Source organism: Camelina sativa, chromosome 8, assembly GCF_000633955.1.
Source record: "Camelina sativa cultivar DH55 chromosome 8, Cs, whole genome shotgun sequence".
NCBI classification, from domain to species: Eukaryota; Viridiplantae; Streptophyta; class Magnoliopsida; order Brassicales; family Brassicaceae; genus Camelina; species Camelina sativa.
The window spans coordinates 3,646,024-3,663,343 of NC_025692.1; the positions used below are offsets into that span (position 1 = coordinate 3,646,024).

Here is a 17,320-nt window from a genome sequence, read left to right on the forward strand (position 1 = left end):
CAAAAGAAGATGCATGACGGAGCTTTCCGTCTCGCTTTTCGTGGTTTCCTTTTAACTCATTAAAATCACCTATAAGAAACCAAGGGGAATCTCAAGATAAGCCAATCCGTGTTAACCGTTCCCACACAATATCTCGGTTCGTTGGAACCGGGTCACCATAAATAAAGGTAAAATAAATAACATGACCTTTATAAGTAAGTTTCAGATCAATCAAGCGATTTGACTCAAATAAAATAGAAACATCATAAATATTATTATAAAATAAGGCCAAACCGCCACTACATCCGATAGGATCAACCGTTTTTAAATCTGAAAAAACAAAATGACCAACAAAAGGCTCTAAGACAGATAAAGGTTGCCTAGTTTCAGATAAAAATAAAAAGTCAGGTCTATGCTTCCCCCACAAATCCCTAAGATACCCAATAGTTGCTTTATTCCCGAGTCCTTGACATCTCCAACTTAAAATCTTCATTTATCCATGGTTGATTTGGGTGGCTTTGCTCCACCAGTTGGGCCCTTCTCCTGTTCTTGGTTCCTCGGGTTTGCTCCTTCCCCAGCTTCTTTAGGGACAGGGCGTTTCCTTGGTGTTGTACGCAAGTACACACTCAACTTCCTGGAAGCAGCGCCTTTGAGAGCCAAAGGAGGCTGCACCTTGTTGGCCTTCTCCACTTGTGGAGCCACAACAAGAGCTGTACTTGTGTCGATTTTCATATCCATGGGACCATTCCCTGAATCTGCTGCCTCTCCCCCAATATTTGCAATGACCATGGCGGGATCCAAAGTAGGCTCTTCCACCGAATTATCCATGTATCCATCAGCCTGCTGCTCTGGATCACCAACCGTTTTGTCCTCAACCTCTATCTCGGCCTCTTCCATCAACTGATCAGTGCTCTCTTCTGAAATTTTCCCTGCTGCTATCGAGTCTTGCGGAGCCATTATCGGACCTATCGCATTTGCCGGTACAAGAGTTTCACCATGGGTCACTTCGGTTGAAGCAGATTGCATAGCATCAGAGTCAGTGAACTGTGAAGCCAAACCAGCATCCGGAAATGATGACCCTGCATCTACCAAAGTCACTTCTTTTTCCATACTAGAGTAATTCAAGTATGAGTTACTAAATTTAACATTTCCATTATAATATCTATTCAAAAAAAAATCAACTGCATGTATACTAATTCAGATTTTTTTTCTTAAATTCAATTTAAAGGTAGGCTAACAAGTTTTACATATACAAATAAATTTTATTAAATTAACTTACTATTATTTTTATTGATTAAGAATATAAATTCAAAATAAATATTTTCTAAAAATCGTATAAAATATATTGGAAAAATATAATTTTTTAGCATTAAAGATATATAAAAAAACAAACAAATTTATAATTGATGTTTGTAAAGAGGCCACAACGTACATCTTTCGAGAAACGATTCGGGTTTTCGGGTCAAATATCCAGATTATTTGGGTAAAACCGACCCGAGATCTAAAATCTTATGAAATTTGTTTTCCTTTGGGCAGAGTCCTAAAAAAACCCTAAACCCCAAACCCTGGGCAAAAAATCTACTCTGCCTCCATTTCTATGGCTTCGAATTTCTTGTTCATCAAGCCAATCTCTTCCTCTTAAATCCTCTTTTACTCCGGGAAGAAAGAACCCTAGTCTTTATTATTTCTCAATCCCCTTGTAGATTCGCTTTCGGGAACAAACAAAATGGCTCAGAAATGTGTGATGGGTGTAATCTCAGCCCTAGCTGCCTCCGCTTCTCTCGCGCCGTCTAAATTCGCCGCTGCTGATGGACCTTTCACCTTCTCTGGCTTCTCATCAACTTCTCCGTCTCCTTCGATTCCTCAGCAGCAAGGTTCTACTACTCCGCAGCCGGCTTCGGAATCTGGGAAAGAACCGTCTGTTGCCGGCGAAGAATCTGATGCTCCTCCACGGGTTCGAAACAATAATCCGAGAACGAGCTCGGCTGGGTTTGATCCTGAAGCGTTGGAGCGTGGAGCTAAGGCCTTGAAGGGGATTAACAACTCAGCTCATGCTAAAAAGGTCCTTAAGAAATAACCCAATGCTGTAATTTGTAGAGGGATATACTTAGATCTAACGAAAGATTCTCAAGTAGATAAGAGTTGTGTTTTATGGCTGAGGTAGTTTGTAATTTGTATGATGAAGCTTATGGAAGATAGGTTTGAGCTAAAGAGTTTTCTGTACTAGAATTCTGGGATGGATGTTAGAAAGTGTTGTCTTATGTGTTTGTCAGTTATGCTTTGGCCTTATCATTTGATGAATTTTTGGTTTACGGTAGGTATTTGAAAGTATCAAGACACAAGAAGAGACGAGGCAAGCTGAGTTTACTGCTAAGGCGCAAGAGTTTAAAGCTTTGCAATCCCAAGCTGAAGCTGTGAGTTCAACTTACTATATTTAAGTTAATTGTCAGTATATTTTGACTACATGGTTTGATTAGGTTGTACCTACTTAGGCTTTCTCTAGACGAATATATGTTCAAGTTACTATTAGAGTGTATATATAACTCTCTGGTTACCTACCAAAATTAACTTTGCAGCTGCTGCGTTGTAACCAAATCAATTGCTGTTACTGTTTGCTGCAGCACTCAATATTTTACTTTAAAGGTTCTTGGTAGCAAAGTTATGTTCCTGACATTTTCCATTTCGCAGGAGAGGCAAAGGGTGATATACGAGGAACAGAAGAAACTTGCTCAGCACCAAGCACAAACAAAATCACAGATGGCTCGCTATGAAGATGAGCTAGCAAGAAAAAGGATGCAGGCATGCGATTTTACATATACTTTTTATTTATTATTTAACAATTAGAACTCCTATTATTTCTAACAACTTATGACGTGTGTCTTGTTACAGGCTGAGAATGAGGCCCAGAGAACAAGAAATCAAGAACTTGTGAAAATGCAAGAAGAATCAGCAATTAGGCGGGAAGTAGCTCGACGAGCTACTGAGGAGGAGATTCAAGCACAGAGACGACAAACAGAGAGGGAGAAAGCTGAGATTGAACGTGAGACAATCAGGGTCAAAGCAATGGCAGAAGCTGAAGGGAGAGCCCGTGAATCGAAGCTTTCTGAAGATGTAAACAGGAGAATGCTTGTTGATCGTGCAAATGCAGAAAGAGAGAAATGGGTTTCTGCCATAAATACTACCTTCGATCATATTGGAGGTCTGACATCAGTGACAAATATTATCTCTCTATCGTTTTTATTATTTTTTTATGGAAACTTCTCTTTGGCAGTTTTACCTTAGCGTTTTGACTGATTAATTAACTACTCACTACATCAAATATTAGAGTCTAATAGGTAAAATGTGAGTCAAATGGACGTGTGACCTTCTCCATCTATAGGTGTTTTTTTTTTTTTTTTCATTCTTTTGGGCTGTCTTTGGATGTCCTAAGCAAAAACTTTTATGATTACCTTTTTCAATAAATGGTTGACTCTTTTTCCACTTCCTAGGGGGCTTGCGTACCATTCTAACGGATCAAAATAAGCTGGTTGTTGCTGTTGGAGGTCTCACCGCTCTTGCAGCTGGGATCTACACAACGAGGTAAATATACTAAAAATGGTACAAAAAATGCCAGCCATGATTTCTTCTTGTCGATAATGGTTGAGAACTTAGTCATCATATAGACTGCTTGTTGCAGAGAAGGTGCCAAGGTTATCTGGAGCTACGTTGATAGAATATTAGGACAACCTTCTCTAATTAGAGAATCATCGAGAGGAAAGTACCCTTGGTCTGGTTCGGTTATTCGTGCCTTTTCCACGTTGCGGGGTGGTGCTAAGGAGTCTACATCCAAAAGTGGAGAGGGGTTTGGTGATGTTATTCTGCATCAATCTCTTCAGAAGAGAATCGAACAGCTAGCTAATGCAACTGCCAACACAAAAGCCCACCAAGCACCTTTCCGAAATATGCTTTTCTACGGTCCACCAGGAACAGGGAAGACAATGGCTGCGCGAGAACTGGCTCGTAAATCTGTATGTGTTCTCTCAGTTTCTAATGCTTATAATTGTTTTATCAGCATTGAGAATAGATGCATTCTTCAAATTGAGATCTTAGTTTTAGGTTACTCATGGGCATTAAAATTGCAGAATCTTAGGCTTGTTACTTAGATAATTACTCTTCCTTGATTTGGTATCTTTCAGGGTCTAGATTATGCGTTGATGACGGGTGGAGATGTTGCTCCACTAGGAGCTCAGGCTGTTACAAAGATACACCAACTGTTTGACTGGTCCAAAAAATCTAAGAGAGGCTTGTTGCTCTTCATCGATGAAGCCGATGCATTTCTGTGCGAGTAAGTCCCAAATCTGATGCTGATGATAATTCATCTTTAAAGCATGGGCTGTAGTTATTAATGTGTTTATTTGATTGCAAAATTTATAGGCGGAACAAAACATACATGAGCGAAGCCCAAAGGAGTGCACTAAATGCACTTCTCTTCCGCACGGGTGACCAGTCCAAAGATATAGTCCTAGCGCTTGCCACAAACAGACCTGGTGATCTAGACTCTGCAGTGTCTGACCGTATCGATGAGACTCTTGAGTTTCCCTTGCCTGGAGAAGAAGAGCGCTACAAGCTTCTAAACCTCTACCTAGACAAGTACATATCTAAGGTTAATCTAAAAAAACCGGGTTTGCTCCAAAGCCTTTTCAAAAAAGAGCAGCAGAAGATTGAGATAAAAGGCATTACCGAGGATCTCCTGAAGGAAGCTGCCGCCAAAACAAAAGGGTTTTCGGGTAGAGAAATCGCGAAATTGATGGCGAGCGTTCAAGCTGCTGTTTATGGAAGCGCAGACTGCTTATTGGATGCAGAGCGTTTCAGAGAGGTCATTGATTACAAAGTCGCGGAGCATCAACAGAGAAAAAAACTAGCTGGAAACGATACAGGTAGCAAGAAATGAAATCATATAAACTTATCATGAACACAGGTGTCTACATATGTAGATTTGAACAAGTCGAAACTCAATACCCTGACCATTATTCTCAGAAGGGTTTAGGCAAAAAAAGCTTTTCTAGTTTTCCAAATTGTTTCTCCCTGTGATTCTAAAGGGTGAGATTTTGATGACTGCTTTAGATTCTTTTCTTCTTGGCCATTACAATCTTGAGTTGATCTCTTATCATATCACTCTTTGGAAAACGAGGCAATACCGGTCTTTTTGTGGGACATTTCCCAGTTCTGACCATCATAGCTTTTAACCTCAACGTGATCCAGTGTCCCCGACTTGACACACTTTACCGTGACAGCTACCCCATCGGGGTTAGACCTGGTGATGTAAAACGAAGTGATCCCACAGACCTTGCAGAAAGTATGCTTGGCCGTGTGAGTCCCAAAAGTGTAAGTAGTAATGAAGTCACTGGAATCATCAAGAAGCTCAAAGTTGCTTGAAGGAACAATGAAATGAACATTGCCTCTCATAGAACAATCTGTGCAGTTGCAGCTCCAAGCCACTACACTCGTCGACGCTCTTGACTCTCCATTTGATTTTTCCACAATGGCACCCACCTTCATGAAGTGTCAATTCTGATTCCATGCCTAATTATTGCTGAATCTACAATCAGATTCCCATAAGCGAAAATATATTGATAGTACCTGATGAGTAAAAACCAAAACCCGATCTGCAAAATCTGATCTAAAGAAACGAGAAATTGTCACAGATTCGATAACCAGATTTTGTGAAACACCAGCACTTGCAACACGTTGTTCGATGAAAATGTGCCTACCAAAGTGATAAGAGTCAGCGAAAGAGCAGAAGAACAAAACTAACTGGGTCTAAAATGGGCTTTAGTGGGCCTCTAGGAGCTTTGATTAGGCCTTAACTTTTTTTATTTTGTAATAAAAATTTCTAAAGAGGTGGTGGTGACAGACACTACGACCTAATTCACACTATCTAGATCACATCTGTTGATCCAGCTGAAGCTGAAATTGAGAGATTTCTCAGGGCAATTGAATTGGGTGATCCAAAACAAAATGGCAAGTGAAGAAGCGAAGGATCCATGGAAAGGAGAAGAGTGGGGGATTGAGAATGAGAATGAGAAGAAGAAGAAACCAAATGGTGGTGGTGTGAAAACGGTGACGAGAGCGAGAAAACAAATGCCGAGAGGACTTGAAGAGAAATACGAAGCTTACTTCCTCCCGAGAAAGCCATGGCCGAGAGCTCTTGCCTACTACGGAAGTTTCATCCTTGGTGGGATCGGTGCTGGTATGGTTATTGAAGCTTGGATCAACAAAAAAGTCAAAGAAGATGGAGGAGTCATTTGGGAATTCGACAAATAAGAATGTAAGGAACAGTGAGAGTATTTGTTTGACTCTCTATATATCAGAAATGGATTGAACAAAAACGCAAAAACACAGACGCGTTCCAAATGTTTTCTGATTTTTTGCCGTTTGGTTTGTTGTTGTTACGAAACTCTGCGTTTTCTTTTGTATTATTGGTTTGGCCAACCAAGCGTGTGTCAGGCAAGTTTGTTTATATTGAAAAAAAAATGCATTTAAGGTGTTCGACGAAATGCTTCCGGTTACAATTCGATAAATTAGGCTTACATCATCACGTTAACCACTTCACGTCTGAATGAGTTGTTCATTCCGTAACAAAAACCATATAACACAAGTGTATTTATTTCATAATTTGGCCAACATTATTACATAATGACAATTCGAAGTTTCAAACCATGATCTCTTGATGCAGAAGAAATGAACACGATGAACTAAAAGGCCACACCACCACTAATGTCCTTTGTAAACACTTCACTAATACATATACTTCAAAAGACTAATCCAGGCTTTGGACACAACAGTTGACACCATCAGTAACGGAACAAACTCTCATTTTTCTCATTCAAGATCACGAGAAACCACGACAAGTTGTTTCCCAACGTTCTTACCGTGAAAGAGTCCAACGAGAGCAGCAGGAGCACTCTCTAACCCTTCAGCAACATCTTCCACATACGTTATCTTCCCTTCTCTTACATACGGAACCACAAACTCCAAGAATTCTGAGTACTTGTGGAAGTAATCAAAACAGTTAAACCCTTCAATACGGATTCGTTTGTATGTGATGAGCGAGAGGCCATATACGCCTTCCGGATTCTGTAGATTGTACTGCGAGATCATCCCACATGCAGCTATACGTCCGTGTGGTCTCATGTTTAGGATCACTGCGTCCAGCATTTTGCCTCCAACGTTCTCAAAGTATATGTCAATGCCTTGAGGGAAACACCTAGAAGAAGAGAGAATCTTTTAATAGGTTTAGTTGACATACTAAAATGCGATTAGTTCGATCTTATTTTGTGGATGTAACAAATCTTTACTTACCTCTTTAAGGCAGCAACTAGATTATGCTCTTCCTTGTAGTTGAATGCATCATCGAATCCGAACTTGTTCTTGAGGAGATCAACCTAAAGAAGCTCAACAAAAATCAAGGGACTGGATTTGTTAATCCGATCAAGAAATGGATTTAAATCAAGAGGTTATACCTTTTCTTTGCTACCGGCACTTCCAACAACATAACAACCCATCATCTTAGCAAATTGTCCAACAAGCTGACCAACCGCACCAGATGCAGCTGACACAAACACGGTCTCTCCTTTCTTAGGAGCACAGATCTCATAAAAACCAACATATGCAGTCATACCAGGCATACCTGTCAGGAACAGAGGAACGTGAATAATTACAACGATGGTATTGGAGGTTAGTATAGATGTTTCAAACTAATGATACTTTCAATTACGATCAACACTCTAACCACCATGATTATCTAGTTATAAAACTTTTTTGAGTTACAATTCATTCAACCAAATATAGATTGTTAGCAAACATAGAGAAAGTGGAATTAACAATACCAAGAAGTCCGGTGTAGTAAGATAAGGGAAAATTGGTATGATGGATCTTGAAGTGAAGATTAGGAATTGGGGTAATAACACTGTACTCTTCCCATCCAACTGCTCCCCAGAGTAAGTCACCTTCTCTGTAATCAGGGTGCCCTGAATCTATCACTTTAGACACTCCAAGTCCTGAGATAGGCTGCACAAACACAACACAACATAAGTTCACTTAAACTGTATGTAGTTATAACTAACTAGTGGTAGTGCTTTTTACCATGCCGGGAGTGAAGGACTGAGCTGTAGCAGGGCTCAAAGGATCAGGCTTTCTCATACGATTTCTCATGTAAGGATCGCAAGACAAGTAGAGATTCTTCACCAAAGCCGTCATAGATCCCTTCGGCACCCTAAGATCGACGTTGGTGGATGTGATTACAAGGTCGGATTCGTTTGCGAAACCGGTAACGTAATCACGTAATAAGACTTGCTTGTTGATCACCGTCGCCATTTTTTTTGGTTGGGAATATGTTTTATTTTTGGTTCCTAAAAACGTCTTTATTTCTCACTACTTATATAAGCTCTAATGCTCTACAGAGTACAGACTCTACAGTTAGTGCGGTTATTAAAGCCACAAGTTGTGGAGATAGTCTTTTTATTTGTCGTCAGGTCAGGAGTAAACTTTTTCGTATAGACATGTTTTGCTATCTGGTGGCAATGCAAAACTAATGAAGCCAAACTTAGCTGTATATAGGCATGATTTCTTGCGCTATTATGTGCGATGCAAACAATGTGGGAGATTAACTCTCTCCCTTGCTATATCTAAACCAACAATCAAATCCAAACGCAAAGAAGAACCTAATGCGGAATTTTTATATTATTTTAAAACTAGAAACAAATGACATGAATTTCGATTCAAAACCATAAAAATTATTATCCATAGAACAAAAGCCACCCACACAAACTCTGGTTGGATTTAAGTATAGTTAAGTTTTAAATTTACTTTCACTCACGAGCAACAACGACAACTTGTTTCCCAACATTCTTACCATGGAAGAGTCCCACAAGAGCTTCAGGACCTTTCTCGAGCCCATCAGCTACATCTTCTACGTACGTGATCTTCCCTTCTTTTATGTGTGGAAGCACAAACTCCAGGAACTTCGAGTATTTGTCATAGAAATCAGACACTACAAAGCCTTGAATGCGGATTCGTTTGTAGATTATGTTGGATAGGTTGTGTACACCTTCCTGGTTCTCAAGATTGTACTGTGAGATCATTCCGCAGACAGCGATACGCCCTTTCACGTTCATGTTCAAGAGCACTGCATCCAGCATTTTGCCTCCTACGTTCTGAAAGTATATGTCGATGCCTTTGGGAAAACACCTAGATATATCAATCAATGAAGATAATGTCATTTTCCCACGTAGAATGATCATACTTACTTCTATATATCCATTTCTCTCCTTTTGCGAATTGCCGCTTTATTCAGCAACTGATAACAGTTACAGATATCAAAATAAGTGGTAACCAACCTTTTCAGGACAGCACTAAGGTCTGGTTCTTCCTTGTAGTTAAATGCCTCATCAAACCCAAACTTGGTCTTGAGCAGATCAACCTAACAAAGCCCCAAAAGTAAGTAATTCAAAGGGCTAGCTAATCATTCTCTTGTAGGGGAATCAAGAAACATTAGGATACAAAATATGGAAATGATGATCAGTTTTTCACCTTTTCTTTGCTACCCGCGCTTCCAACAACATAACAGCCCATCATCTTAGCAAATTGTCCCACAAGCTGACCAACCGCACCAGAAGCAGCTGAGACATAAACTGTCTCTCCTTTCTTTGGAGAACAGATTTCATAAAAGCCAACATATGCGGTCATACCAGGCATACCTACCAGGACCAGACAAAACCCATCAAGGAAAAATAAATATCAAACATAAATCAACAAACCAAACAGTTTAAAGTCTATAGTCTTCTCGATTGAAGTTTAAATATCGACAAAGTATAATTGCATACTCCTACATGGTTGTAACATTCAACTTCATGATCTGTCTAAGCTAAGTTACCAAGTGATTCCACGTTCCCACTTCAATAACAAGAAGCAAATTAAGCCGGGATAAACATACCGAGAAGTCCAGTGTAGTAAGATAATGGAACATCGGTATGTTGGATCTTGAAATGCACGTGAGTCATTGGAGTGATAACACTGTACTCCTCCCATCCAACAAATCCCCAAAGTAAGTCTCCTTTATTGTAATCCGGATGCCCAGATTCGATCACTCTAGACACTCCATACCCATTGATTGGCTGCACCAGAAAACACAAATTGAACAACAAGTCAAGAGATAGCAAAAAGTCAAACCCATAGAGAGACACAGTTTCATCTCAATGTCTTCAAGAACACCAAATTGTCAAGTATATTATTATAGTTAATAATAAGATAAATACTTCTCTGTTCACGAAATAAAATATTTATATTTATATCCAAATTAAGAGAATTCACATAAATAATCTCAAGGAAAACATGCAAAGCTTAGCAAACAAAGTAAACATTATCATCCGATTCGCATCTTCACCGGAGATTTGCATATAATCTAAAAGTAGAGTCTCTCGTCAATGGGTACCTGACCGGGAGCGTAAGCTTGAGCAAGAGCAGCAGAGGAGGGATCAGGTTTCCCCATACGGATACGCATGACAAGAAGAGATTCTTCACCAGGACCGAGTTAGAACCTTCTGGAACACTAGTTTCGACGGTGGTGGTAGTGAAATCGAAATCAGATTCCTTACGGAAACCACTCACGTAGTCTTTGAATATCACTTGCTTGTTCGTCGCCGTCATCGTTAGTTAATTCTTTCTCCGATTTGAACTTCTGGACTTGGATAAATTTGTTACATTGGACTCTCGGGGACGCGGCTGGTTTTTTTTTTATAGTGACCACTGACCACAAGATCATGATATCAAAATATGACGTCACTGCCTATGTCACATTTGTTCACAATTTGGATCTTTTAATTAAGGCGTAATTTGCGTTTTTTTGTGTCTTTCAGACTTGTTTCCTTTTAATCAGACGACAAAAAAAAAAAAAAAAATGAAGGCGTAATTTTGTCGACACCTTCTAATTTCCATTTTGAATCTTTGATGTTATATCTCATCGTTTTCACATTTATTATGCTAACTTCTGATCTCTTGTAATCGACCATCACAAAATCTGAGTGATTTCTTCAAACGTAACATACTAACATTGTAATGGTCGTCAATCCAGCCTTGCTTTGCTTTGATCCTCATAATCTTCTTTTGGTTACTAAAATATTGAACACATTGTGTTCAAACTCGGTCGACACCCTCTTTTGATGAACATGCATGTCACATAGAATATGATTCGAACCGACAACAAACGAACTGATATTATATTAAAATGTACTTCATTATTACTATTATTATTATTATTATTCATAAACCATACAAATTACACACCCTTGTCGGATAAATATAAACATTACTCCCAATCTCCCATATAGTTTTACTCACGAGCAACAACCACAACTTGTTTTCCAACGTTCTTACCATGGAAGAGTCCCACTAGAGCTTCAGGACCTTTCTCCAATCCATCAGCTACATCTTCAACGTACGTGATCTTTCCTTCTTTAATGTGAGGAAGCACAAACTCCAAGAACTTTGAGTATTTGTCATAGAAATCAAACACTGCAAAGCCTTGAATGCGGATTCGTTTGTAGATTATGTTGGATAGGTTGTGTACACCTTCCTGGTTCTCAAGATTGTACTGTGAGATCATTCCACAGACAGCGATACGTCCGTGCACGTTCATGTTTAAGAGCACTGCGTCTAGCATTTTGCCTCCTACGTTCTCAAAGTATATGTCAATGCCCTTAGGGAAACACCTGGAAAAAGAAAAAAAGGAGGATATCTCTTAGATTAGTCAAAAAGCAGTTGATTGTAATTCGGACTTTCATTGGTTTCCAATACATTAAGGTTGTTTTCCATGTAGAATCATGGTGTTCATGCTTTCATACAATGTCTCTAGTTTATACTTTAGTTGTGAAATGCCGCTTTATACTGCAACAGATCCTAACCAGGCAGTTATACACATGAAAAAGCTTTGAAATAAGTGGTTACTGAACCTTTTCAGGGCGGCACTAAGGTCTGGTTCTTCCTTGTAGTTAAATGCATCATCAAACCCAAACTTGGTCTTTAGGAGATCAACCTAACAAATCCCGGAAAAAAAAAGAAGAAGTTAGAGGGTAAATCATCCCTTTGAAGGAGAACCAAGAAACATAAGGAAATGATGATCAGTTTCTCACCTTTTCTTTGCTACCGGCGCTTCCAACAACATAACAGCCCATCATCTTAGCAAATTGACCCACAAGCTGACCAACCGCACCAGATGCAGCTGAGACATAAACTGTCTCTCCTTCCTTTGGAGAACAGATTTCATAAAACCCAGCATAAGCAGTCATACCAGGCATACCTGTCATGACCGGGGGAAAAAAAAAACGACCCATCAAAAACAGATCAACAAACCAAACTGTTGAAACTCTAGTCTTCTACTAATTCCAGTCCTACGTTTTCAAACAACGTTTTTAATCCACAAAACTACTTATCCAACTTCCTGAATCCTGTATAAAACAAGCACTTTTATCTTAAAATTGAAACAAGGAACAAGGCAGAGATAAACATACCGAGAAGTCCAGTGTAGTAAGATAATGGAACATCAGTATGTTGGATCTTGAAATGCATGTGAGGAGCTGGAGTGATAACACTGTACTCCTCCCATCCAACAATACCCCAAAGTAAATCATCTTTTTTGTAATCTGGATGTCCAGATTCGATCACTCTAGACACTCCATACCCATAGATTGGCTGCACACAAAACAAAAACAAAAAATTGGAACAAAAATCAGAATCTTCAAGAATACTAATCTGAAGTTCATATAAACTTGTCTTTCTAGCTTAATCATATGGATTCGAATTATTGTAAACAGTATCAGCCAGATTTCGAATTTCACCGGAGATTTGCATACACAAATCGGAGAATAAAAAAGTGAAAATTCTCGTGGAATCGTACCTGGCCGAGAGCGTAGGCTTGAGCAAGAGCAGTGGAGGGTTTAGGTTTGCCCATGCGAGTACGCATGTAAGGATCGCACGACAAGTAGAGATTCTTGACGAGAACAGAGTTAGTACCTTCGGGAACCCTAAGTTCGACGGTGGAGGTAGTGAAATCGAAATCGGATTCCTTTGGGAAACCACTCACGTAGTCTCGCAATGTCACCTGCTTGTTGTTCGTCGCCGTCATCGTTTCGTTTCGTTAGTTAAATTCTTCTTCTCTGAGTTGAATAATTTTGTTACGTCTTCTTTCTTCTTCCCTGCTTGGACTGTCCATGGATGCGCCTGCTTTTTTATAGTGCGCCTCTCTCTCTCTCTCTCATTCTCTTATATCAAGTATGACGTCACTGCTTATGTTTTTTTATTCATCACATATTGTTCGCAATTTGGATATTTTCTCTTTCGTGCGTTTATTTGTCCATTTCACAAGAGTTCGTGTTTGTGCATTACTAATGTAAAAACTTATTCGAATTTGGACTGTTTTGTTTAATACTGGTGTGAACCTTCGAAACGTGACACTGAGGTCAAACACGGTGAATATCCGCGTTTGTAACTTTTAATCGGCTTGTTAAATTTGGGTAATTTTAATTGGCATTCTTTTTAGTAGTTGTATACTTTTTTATCATATCACTTAGAAAAATCTCTTTTTATAAACTGAATTTAGTTTTGTGGATGAAAATTAAAAGCAAAACGAAAGCATTCATAAAGAAAATCATAATATTTTGGAAAAAACAAAAAATATAGTCCATATCATTGGTTTAACAAAAAAAAAATGTCACTCACCGATTGGGACATGCGACTAGAAAAGACGAGAACCTTCGGAACATCATTATACATTTTTTTTTTTTTTTTGAAGTTTAATTTTCGTTTTTTAATATTCTAAATTTAATAATAGTGTTAGTTCATAATTTATTACAAAGATTTTTTAAAACATGAATTTTCGTACATGTGTTTTGCTCGAGCGTTAGAGAGCCTCTCAAGTAACATTTCTTCATAACCTAATGGTGTATGTGAGAGATTCCATCTTGAGCGCGGCAGATTTGTGATTATACTTGGAGACATGCTTATCTCTGAACCTACACTATTTATTTTCCTCACATATTTACATTAGGAATCAAAGTCATGTAAAGCAATGAACAAACCTATTTTTATTAAGAGATTTGACTTTAATTTCCTCAAGAGTGAGTCCCTTTGTCTTTGCCTCTTTGGCACAATGGAGAATGTGAAGACCAGCGACAAAACACGTATCACACCAAACCCACAAAGCAGTATCTTAGCTCCCAAATCAGAGCCATGTGATTGTGACTATCTGTGAGTACGATGTTCTCTAATAAAAAAGGAAAAGAAATTGCACAAATTAAATAGCAACACTAACTGTATTCGCTAATGTATTAACACACATACTTGGTAACATAACCTATTACAAGAGCTACAAAACATTGGTTTGTAACTTCGTATCAGGCATTTTTTGGATTTGTGGGAGGCGTTGGGGATTGTTTCTTACATTTGATGAACAAGTCACATAGAATAGGATTCCAAACCAAAAAAAAAAATGATAAATTTACTTCAATTACTGATATTTATAAACCAAAAACTCACACTTGGGTTCGAACACCCATACAAATTTTTGTTGGGTAAATATACAAGTAAATCAGTCGTGAGCAATAACAACAACTTGTTTCCCAACGTTTTTACCATGGAAAAGTCCCACAAGAGCTTCAGGAGCTTTCTCAAGACCATCAACTACATCTTCCACGTACGTTATCTTCCCTTCTTTAATGCACGGAAGCACAAACTCCAAGAACTTTGAGTATTTGTCGTAAAAATCAAGAACTACAAAGCCTTGAATGCGGATTCGTTTGTAGATTATGTTGGATAGGTTGTGTACACCTTCTTGGTTTTCAAGATTGTATTGTGAGATCATTCCACAGACAGCGATACGCCCGAGTGGGTTCATGTTTAAGAGCACCGCATCCAGCATCTTGCCTCCTACGTTCTCAAAATATATGTCGATGCCTGTGGGAAAACACCTGGAAAAGAAAAGAAGAGAATCTCTCTTAGCTTAGTAAAAAAGCAATTGATAAGATAAATTGTTTTCTGGTTTTTTAGCTCGATATAGTTTCGGTGTTAATCATTCTCTTGAAGGGTATTAAGTGGGTTTACACGTAGAATCATGGTGTTAAAGCTATTATCCATTTTTCTTGTTTCTACTTTAGCTGTTAATTACGTTTTATCATGCAAAACCAATCCTAACAATTATAGACACACAAAGGCTTAGATTTAAGTAGTTACTGAACCTTTTCAGGGCAGCACTAAGGTCTTCTTCTTCCTTGTAGTTAAATGCATCATCAAACCCAAACTTGGTTTTGAGCAGATCAACCTAACAAATCCCCAAAAAAAAAAGTAAAAGGGCTAATCATTCTCTTGAAGGATAACCAAGAGATATATAAAGAAACAAAAAATATGGAAATGATATTCAGTTTCTGACCTTTTCTGTAGTACCGGCGCTTCCAACAACATAACAACCCATCATCTTAGCAAATTGCCCAACAAGCTGACCAACTGCACCCGACGCAGCTGAGACATAAACTGTCTCTCCTTCCTTTGGAGAACAGACTTCATAAAACCCAGCATAAGCAGTCATACCAGGCATACCTGTCAGGAACAGACAAAACCCATCAGGAGTGAAATTATTAAACACAAACAGAGCAAACTGTTGAAACTCTAGTCTTCTAGATTGATGTTTAAAAGTTGACATAACTAATTCCATTCCTATATATGTTTCAAAACAACGCTTTTAAGGTTTATCAGACATCCACAGACTATTATTATTATACATGGTTAATTATGACATTCAACTTCATAACCTCTGTATCAAGAAGAACTATTTTCTACAGTTACCAAGTGGTTCCTTACAAAAACCAGGAGCAAAAGCCAAGATAAACATACCTAGAAGTCCAGTGTAGTAAGATAATGGAACATCAGTATGTTGAATCTTAAAATGCATGTGAGTCATTGGAGTGATGACACTGTGCTCTTCCCATCCAACAATACCCCAAAGTAAATCACCTTTTTTGTAATCTGGATGCCCAGATTCTATCACTCTAGACACTCCATACCCAAATATTGGCTGCACACAAACAAAAAACAAAACACAATTTAATAACAGTCAACACGAGAGATATACAAATTCTTCAACAGAGTCTTCAAGAACACCAATCTAAAAGATAAGACCGTTTCTATATAACATACAGTTATATAGTTTATTAACTAAAACAAGATGCATCCAGATAAGTTACAGAAACGATCCAACACACACAAAACAAAAAACAGAACCGTTGGTTGGTCAAATTATATTATAACAAATAAAATATTAATATTAACAAATTATAAATCCAAAAGAAGAGGAAAGAAAATCATATAATAATAATCTCACCGACCTCGAATCAAATCATGCAAACCAAACGAAACCAAATAAGAACAATATAATCATCGGATACTAATTTGACCGGAGATCTGAATATATATATATATAGTCGGAGGGAGAGTCTGGTCGATGGGTACCTGACCGGGAGCGTAAGCTTGAGCGAGAGCAGCAGTTGAGGGATCAGGTTTGCTCATACGAATACGCATGTAAGGATCGCATGACAAGTAGAGATTCTTAACCAGAACCGAGTTAGAACCTCCCGGAACCTTAAATTCGACGGTGGCTGTAGTGAGATCGAAATCGGATTCCTTAGGAAAACCGCTAACGTATTCTTTCAATACCACTTGCTTGTTCGCCGCCGTCGACATCTCCGATATGATTTTATTTCTCCGGTCGAGTACAATAATAATTGGCTAACTTCTTCTTTCCGAGCCTGCTTTTTATAGTGTTGGCCTCTCTCTCTGTCGCTCGTCTTGTAGCTGTTGTTGTTACATAAAATTATGTTTTTCAACTATGACGTCACTGCTTATATATATGGGCTCTTCAGTCAATATGTTCACAATTTGGATCCTTTCACATTTTTCGTTCTTTTTCACATTTGTTTTGTTTTTTTTTTTTCAATGTGAGAATTTAATTTTATTCCATAATTTTGTATTTTTGTATTTTATTTTCTAGGATTCTTTATAATGTTGCCAATAGGAGCCATTAAATTTGAAAAGGAAGAAAAAGGATTTTACATGCCAAGATATTTTTTTCCGGTTTCGTAAAACTTAAGCGGACTAAACCAACCGAAAAAGGCCAAAAATACGTAACGTTTGTGCCTTTGTGGTCAAACACAGTCACTATCCTCGTTTATTGGTCGGTCATCTATTAAATTTGTCTAAATTTTGTTTGGTCATCTCAGTTGGCAAAATAAAGCATTCATAGATTTTTTTTTTTTTTTTT

The 17,320-nt window shown here is 38.4% G+C and overlaps 5 protein-coding genes and 2 pseudogenes across 5 annotated transcripts; 2 read left to right on the forward strand and 5 right to left on the reverse strand.

The window, feature by feature from the left end:
* On the forward strand, positions 1,706–5,109 carry LOC104705989 (ATPase family AAA domain-containing protein 3-B). Its single transcript, XM_010422101.2, has 8 exons — positions 1,706–2,041; positions 2,298–2,393; positions 2,668–2,778; positions 2,869–3,178; positions 3,468–3,558; positions 3,656–3,986; positions 4,155–4,303; positions 4,393–5,109. The coding sequence occupies exons 1-8, from the start codon at positions 1,706–1,708 to the stop codon at positions 4,907–4,909; spliced, it is 1,941 nt and encodes a 646-aa protein (XP_010420403.1). The 3' UTR covers positions 4,910–5,109.
* On the reverse strand, positions 4,897–5,613 carry LOC104705988 (annotated as a pseudogene).
* On the forward strand, positions 5,844–6,507 carry LOC104705987. The gene has a single exon (XM_010422099.2). The coding sequence runs from the start codon at positions 5,977–5,979 to the stop codon at positions 6,280–6,282; it is 306 nt and encodes a 101-aa protein (XP_010420401.1). The 5' UTR covers positions 5,844–5,976; the 3' UTR covers positions 6,283–6,507.
* On the reverse strand, positions 6,550–8,588 carry LOC104705990 (NADP-dependent alkenal double bond reductase P1-like). Its single transcript, XM_010422102.2, has 5 exons — positions 8,104–8,588; positions 7,848–8,028; positions 7,482–7,648; positions 7,321–7,403; positions 6,550–7,225 (listed from the first exon to the last, which is right to left on the reverse strand). Exons 1-5 carry the CDS (start codon positions 8,332–8,334, stop codon positions 6,841–6,843), a joined length of 1,047 nt encoding a protein of 348 aa, XP_010420404.1. The 5' UTR covers positions 8,335–8,588; the 3' UTR covers positions 6,550–6,840.
* Positions 8,678–10,750, reverse strand: LOC104705991 (annotated as a pseudogene).
* Positions 11,231–13,268, reverse strand: LOC104705992 (NADP-dependent alkenal double bond reductase P2-like). Its single transcript, XM_010422103.2, has 5 exons — positions 12,911–13,268; positions 12,525–12,705; positions 12,147–12,313; positions 11,967–12,049; positions 11,231–11,726 (listed from the first exon to the last, which is right to left on the reverse strand). The coding sequence occupies exons 1-5, from the start codon at positions 13,136–13,138 to the stop codon at positions 11,348–11,350; spliced, it is 1,038 nt and encodes a 345-aa protein (XP_010420405.1). The 5' UTR covers positions 13,139–13,268; the 3' UTR covers positions 11,231–11,347.
* LOC104705994 (NADP-dependent alkenal double bond reductase P1-like) lies at positions 14,493–16,856 on the reverse strand. Its single transcript, XM_010422104.2, has 5 exons — positions 16,513–16,856; positions 15,898–16,078; positions 15,437–15,603; positions 15,246–15,328; positions 14,493–14,978 (listed from the first exon to the last, which is right to left on the reverse strand). Exons 1-5 carry the CDS (start codon positions 16,741–16,743, stop codon positions 14,600–14,602), a joined length of 1,041 nt encoding a protein of 346 aa, XP_010420406.1. The 5' UTR covers positions 16,744–16,856; the 3' UTR covers positions 14,493–14,599.

Excerpts from the sequence above, each read along its gene's own strand:
- LOC104705989 (XM_010422101.2), top strand. The coding sequence starts at position 1,706 with ATGGCTCAGAAATGTGTGATGGGTGTAATCTCAGCCCTAGCTGCCTCC. Across the intron at positions 2,779-2,868 it reads TAGCAAGAAAAAGGATGCAG|GCTGAGAATGAGGCCCAGAG; the intron begins GCATGCGATTTT and ends GTCTTGTTACAG. Across the intron at positions 3,987-4,154 it reads GAGAACTGGCTCGTAAATCT|GGTCTAGATTATGCGTTGAT; the intron begins GTATGTGTTCTC and ends GGTATCTTTCAG.
- LOC104705987 (XM_010422099.2), top strand. The coding sequence starts at position 5,977 with ATGGCAAGTGAAGAAGCGAAGGATCCATGGAAAGGAGAAGAGTGGGGG.
- LOC104705990 (XM_010422102.2), bottom strand. The coding sequence starts at position 8,334 with ATGGCGACGGTGATCAACAAGCAAGTCTTATTACGTGATTACGTTACC. Across the intron at positions 8,029-8,103 it reads AGTCCTTCACTCCCGGCATG|CCTATCTCAGGACTTGGAGT; the intron begins GTAAAAAGCACT and ends GTGTTTGTGCAG. Across the intron at positions 7,404-7,481 it reads GTGCCGGTAGCAAAGAAAAG|GTTGATCTCCTCAAGAACAA; the intron begins GTATAACCTCTT and ends GAGCTTCTTTAG.
- LOC104705992 (XM_010422103.2), bottom strand. The coding sequence starts at position 13,138 with ATGACGGCGACGAACAACAAGCAGGTGACATTGCGAGACTACGTGAGT. Across the intron at positions 12,050-12,146 it reads GCGCCGGTAGCAAAGAAAAG|GTTGATCTCCTAAAGACCAA; the intron begins GTGAGAAACTGA and ends GGGATTTGTTAG. Across the intron at positions 11,727-11,966 it reads CTTAGTGCCGCCCTGAAAAG|GTGTTTCCCTAAGGGCATTG; the intron begins GTTCAGTAACCA and ends TTCTTTTTCCAG.
- LOC104705994 (XM_010422104.2), bottom strand. The coding sequence starts at position 16,743 with ATGTCGACGGCGGCGAACAAGCAAGTGGTATTGAAAGAATACGTTAGC. Across the intron at positions 16,079-16,512 it reads AAGCTTACGCTCCCGGTCAG|CCAATATTTGGGTATGGAGT; the intron begins GTACCCATCGAC and ends GTTTGTGTGCAG. Across the intron at positions 14,979-15,245 it reads CTTAGTGCTGCCCTGAAAAG|GTGTTTTCCCACAGGCATCG; the intron begins GTTCAGTAACTA and ends TTTCTTTTCCAG.